Below are 5,762 nucleotides of genomic sequence, written 5' to 3'. Positions count from 1 at the left end.
AATCACATACCCATCAATTACTGTACATCAACCCTATCTCTTGTATAAACTTGTCTATCATAACTACCTAATCAATCAGTGTACATCAACCTTATTTGTTATATAAACATCTATCTATTGTTATGTATATATATCATGCTCATACCTAGTTTTGTTATGTATATATATCATGCTCATACCTAGTTTTGTAAAAAAAAAAATCACCAAAACTGGCATAACCTATATCAAAATTCAAATAGCCAGATCAAAAAGGTTCTAAAAAAAACCCTTACCAAACAAAAAATTCTACATCCGTCCAAAAAAATTGACAGAGTAATCACTAAACTCCAAACAGGACATACCAACCTAAATAACCACCTCAAAATAATAAGAAAACACGCAACAGGAACCTTCCCACATTGCAAACAACAAGAAACCCCAGAACACGCACTCATACACTGCATCCACTACCTAACACACCGAACTACACTACAAACCACCCTAAATCTAAATAAGGCTCTTACTCTAGAAGCAATCCTAAATCCACAAAATAAAATAGAAAAATTCAAAGACTTAGGACTAATAAATCGCATTTAAAACCCCAATAAACTACCAAACCACATAATCAAACTAACAAACTTCCATACTCAGGTCCCTTAGTTCGCCCCCCAAACCCTCTTGGCATTTTTTCCAAATCTCAAAATTTCCAAAATTCTATAAAAGCAACCACTAAAACACCCCTACTGGATTGCCAAACAACTTTTTCCCCTTTTCGGAAACACATTAAATGGCTTGGCCGGGCCCGTGTGCGAAATACGCTGCAGTCGGAAAGCGCACGTAAAATCTCCAATATAAGTAAGTAAGTAAGTAGTTTTGTACATCATCTGCTTGATAAGGGTATTAGAATCTACACCGAAACGTCGCCCAATTGTAATAAAGAAGTTGCTCATCCATAACAATTTTGACTTTGTTAATATCCTAACGCGTGATAAACTAACGTCTATCTAAATGTGTAGAGTTTCCCAAATTGATATGGATTACAGAACATATGTAATTTGTTGAATGGACTGTGTGAGATGTGACGAATCGTTTGTTAATTGATAAATACACCTATTTGATTAAAAAAAAATCTAATCATGGATTTGTCGTAGTGCTCGACTTGAATGATAGCGTGAGGCGCGTAAGTAATTGAAGCTTTCGTACAATCATTGCCCTAGTAGGGGAGGTCACTCTAAAAGTAAGTGCTAGCACATGTTCATAACAACATGGCGGGCTTAGAACTTCTGTCTGATCAGGGCTTTCGAATTGATGGGCGTAGACCGCATGAGTTACGAAAGATCCAATGTCGGCTAGGGGTTTTCAAGCAAGCAGATGGTTCAGCGTATATTGAGCAGGGAAATACGAAGGTTTTAGCAACAGTATACGGCCCACACGAGGTAACCGGCTAACTGCCACTTCAGGAACAAGGGACATTTAAATCCCGATGCGCTACTTTCCCATTGCAAAGCCAGGAAAGACTTCCGCCCGTATCCCCCCTCCAAATTTTTTATATGTATGCATAGCCGCTCAATCCTTTTAGCTAGGCCTATATATATTTTTGAGGGGGTATTCGGGCGTAAGTCTTACCAACACGTCTTGGAGAATTGCAAACCTAGACATTTGCTAGACACAACAATCTCACACGGCCCTGCATTTAGTGCTCCAAGGAATAAGTTATTCTACTTTCAAACATGATATACGGGTTACATTTAGTAAGATATCAGCTTCAATATTTGCAGCCCAACACACACAGAATTATAAACTGACTCAATGTTATCACATTTTCTTAATCATGAATGTCAAGTAAAGTTTATTGTTTTTTTAAAATGATAAACTACATATTGTGACATATTTCTTTCTTTATTTTATTTTCCATAGCATAAATCTGTAAAAAATAAAATTTTTAAAAGTGTGTCCTTACATAACATGATAATGTATGACGACAAAAAGACAAAACTTTGTACTATTTCAGATTAGAGGCAGTAGAGGAAGAGCCTTACATGACAAGGTTCTGGTGAACTGTCAGTACAGCATGGCCACCTTCAGCACCGGGGAGAGGAAGACACGCCCCCGTGGTGACCGCAAGTCCCAGGAGATGACCATGCACCTCCGACAGACCTTTGATGCAGCTATTATGACCAGCCTCTATCCTCGATCACAGATTGATATTTTCGTGGAGGTAAGACAACCATATTCCTTTGTTTACAAATTAGAGTGACCAGAGCCAAATGTGCAATCTAATAATTCATAATGGAAAAGTTTTCATGTGTCATTTACAAGCAGAACAAGCCAAGAAATTAAGGTAAATCAGAATTGAAACAATAAAATACACAATGACCTATTACAATATAGTTAGTATACAGTTGGTCTGCGGCCTCCCCTTCAGACCACCTCGAGTCAGGTCCACATTGACCTCATCAAGAATAACTACTGTATTCGACGTATAAGCGCTCAGGGCGCTCTCAAAATTAGAAATAGGGGGCTCTTATTAGAATATTACTTTGGTGAAAAAAAACAGAGTTGAAAGATTAATTTCGTGGTTTATGCTGACAGCCTGAAATGTTTATGTACGACAGATATTATTTTCCAGAATTTAATTGCCCATAATTAAGGGTGCATATAGCACATGAGTGCGTATTATGCGCGAAAAAATAAGTCTTGTGTACATTGATCAATCGGAAGGGGTGCCAATTGGGATTGTTCACTAGCCAATATATTAGCAAATATTGCCGTGGGCGCTTTTTAGAGGGGGCGCTTATTACGTCAAAAACGGTATTTGTATAATGTATTTTTCAATTGATAATTCCCACCTTCTGATGAGGAATTAAATAAGAGTCTTGTTAAAATTGGCTCTTGGCAGGTTCTTCAGTCCGACGGCGGCAACTACTGCGCTAGTGTGAATGCCTCAACGCTAGCGCTCATAGATGCCGGCATTCCCATGAAGGACTATGTGTGTGCATGCTCGGCAGGCTTTGTGAACGATTCCCCGCTAGTCGACATCAGCTACCTGGAGGAGTCATCGGGTGGGCCAGAGCTGATTGTCGCCACCTTGCCTCAATCAGAGCAGATTGTGTTTCTAGAGATGAACTCCCGGCTTCACGAGGACAACCTCAACAAGGTCCTTGACCAGGCCATGAAGGGTTGTAAGGACATCTATCAGGTGCTCAACACTGCTGTCCGAGAACACGTCAGTAGCACGGTCACATCACTCGGCTGGGAGACTTGACAATGGCACTTTATTGTACATGTTTGTCATATTTTTGTAAATAATTAGTATCTGACTCAAACATTATGTTTTTCTTGTTAATGACACTTCTATTGGGCAAAGGGTGGCCAACAGATTAAATTCTTGTCTTTGAATGCTGCCAGCCTACCGAAAGTTGAGTTTGTGCACAGAGCCTTTAATGACGAGAACCTTGTGTTGTGTGGCCCTGTGACCTGAGGTGGTTATTATCTCCTGTCACAAAGTGGAAGTTGGATATTGGAATGGGTGTTATGTGTCGGTGCTTCTGTCTTTCCGGGGCAGAACTAAAAAATATATGAGAGATATCTTAACCAATCTTGGGAAATAGATAGGTCTTGTGGTAAACTGGTGCCTTTTGATAGTTTGGGATTTTTGAAAAAAATATCCTGACTTTGTTTCAGGTTAAGCTCAGGTTGAGAACTAACTGCTAATATCTCGTCATCAGGCATACATCATTGTGTACAAATTAGAGATTGAAGTAAAGTATCTTTTTAAAGTGACTATCCATGATCATGTCATGTTTGACAGTTCTCTATACAATCAGATCTATTTGAGAGTCAGCTAATATATAATTGCACAAACATTTAACATTGTTACAATTGTAATATTGTGTTCAAATTAGATATCTTTTACAGTAATCAATTATGATTAATAACAAAAAACTTTCAAATTAAATAATTTATTGTAATAGGTAAAGTCACATGGCATTGCCAATATCAGCATGGACACTTGCATTTCATTTTGGCTAATGATTTCATATATTAATTCAACTATCATCAAGTACCATATTCAACATAATAAGCGCCCAGGGCGCTCTCAAAATTAGAAATAGGGGGCTCTTATTAGAGTTGAAAGATCGTAAATTTCGTGGTTTATGCTGACAGCCTGAAATGTTTATATACAACAGATATATATTTCCAGGATTCAATTGCCCATAATTAAGGGTGCAAATAACACACGAGTGCGTATTATACACGAATAAATAAGTCTTGTGTACATTGATCAATCGGAAGGGGTGCTAATTGAGATTGTTCACTGGCCAATATATTAGCAAATCTCACCGTGGGCGCTTATGTCGAATACGGTAAGTCAAATAATGAACTTGGAGCCCTTCATGGATGCTGGTTGTTTTATCTGCTGACCATTGGAGGCAACAGGTCACCAGGAGCTCCATATCTTCAAGGGGCATAGTGCATGTCAATATACAAGGATCAGCAATAAGGTGGTTATAGTGGCAGTGAAGAACATATAGTACATGGCTGGGTGGTCACTTTTACACTCCTGAAGAACGGGGGTAGAAAAGGTCTTCATCAACCCATGCTTGCCGTAAAATGGCGACTTTGCTTGTCGGAAGAGGTAACTAAGGGGATCGGGTGATCAGGCTTGCTGACTTGGTTGATACATGTCATGATCCCAATTGTGTGGACTGATGTTCATGATGCCAGACACTTGATTGTCTGGTCCAGACTGGATTATTTACATATCGCCGTCATATTGATGGAATATTGCTGAGTGCGGTGTGCGGTGTTAAACACACAAGTTGGGGCATGAGTGGCCCAGTCATCTATAGTACTTATACATCATAACGATGGTACTTGTTACCCAGATTAAACAAGGACTGGTCGATCTACACGTTAAATTGCGGCATGGTATAGCAATGGACCAGCACTATGAAGCCAACATTAGTCCGACTAATGCATACAAGTGCATGCACGTCACCATAAAAGTGCAGTGATCTTGAACCTGGTGTTAGACCGTATTTCTCCTCACCTGTCAATGACTATAAACAAAATTGGAAAAGTGATTTGGCTTTGCTCTGTAAAGAATGAGGCCCAGGTCAGTGTATTTCTCTTACATGCAAGTAGGGGTTGGTAAGCCTTGTGGTTGGAGCATTCGCTAGGTAGCTCTTTACACTGAAGACACAGATTTCATTCCCCATTGTCCGCGCGTGTCACCCCGACTATGAGCCTACATGGAGGATGCAGCAGTAATGGATCTATGCCATGAAATGACCACAAGCAAGAAAATCGTGTTCAATGGAAAATGGGTGAAGCCTTTTTCTGGAATATGATATGTAATAGACCAGAGAGGTCGTACATGGGTAAATACGGTAAAAGATGGATAAGCACAAGTAACATTTAAAGTTTCCTCACAACAGGTGAGGTGAAATGGGGTTTAACGTCGCGTCCAAGATTATTGCACTTATATAGCGACGTGCATGTACGTGTGTGTGTGTGTTTGTGTGGCTGCTTGTACTAGTCCGGACTGATGCCGATTTATAGTGCTTCCTCACTGAGATACCATGCCGCAGTTTAACATGAATACCCCACTCAGACACAGTATACTGACTCCGAGCCGACCAGTCCTTGTTTTAGCCCCTTGATGCCGAGCGCCAGACAGGGTAACAATAAGTTCCATCTTTTAACGTCTTTTGGTATGACGCGGTCGGGGATCGAACCCCGGACCTTCCGCTACCCGGGCGGACGCTCTACCACTAGAC

The 5,762-nt window shown here is 40.1% G+C and overlaps 1 protein-coding gene across 1 annotated transcript; it reads left to right on the top strand.

Annotated features, from left to right (window-relative positions):
• Positions 1–1,216: 1,216 nt before the first annotated feature.
• LOC124140185 (exosome complex component RRP41-like) lies at positions 1,217–3,305 on the top strand. Its single transcript, XM_046507644.2, has 3 exons — positions 1,217–1,415; positions 1,991–2,197; positions 2,879–3,305. Exons 1-3 carry the CDS (start codon positions 1,245–1,247, stop codon positions 3,242–3,244), a joined length of 744 nt encoding a protein of 247 aa, XP_046363600.1. The 5' UTR covers positions 1,217–1,244; the 3' UTR covers positions 3,245–3,305.
• Positions 3,306–5,762: the final 2,457 nt, after the last annotated feature.

This window comes from Haliotis rufescens, unplaced genomic scaffold, assembly GCF_023055435.1.
Source record: "Haliotis rufescens isolate VD_foot unplaced genomic scaffold, xgHalRufe1.0.p SCAF_17, whole genome shotgun sequence".
Lineage (NCBI taxonomy): Eukaryota > Metazoa > Mollusca > Gastropoda > Lepetellida > Haliotidae > Haliotis > Haliotis rufescens.
Note: the sequence above shows the minus strand (reverse complement) of the source record. Positions and strands in the feature narration are given on the sequence as shown.

Coding starts and splice junctions, on each gene's coding strand:
- LOC124140185 (XM_046507644.2), top strand. CDS start 1,245: ATGGCGGGCTTAGAACTTCTGTCTGATCAGGGCTTTCGAATTGATGGG. Junction 1,416..1,990: donor CAGTATACGGCCCACACGAG/GTAACCGGCTAA, acceptor GTACTATTTCAG/ATTAGAGGCAGTAGAGGAAG. Junction 2,198..2,878: donor AGATTGATATTTTCGTGGAG/GTAAGACAACCA, acceptor GGCTCTTGGCAG/GTTCTTCAGTCCGACGGCGG.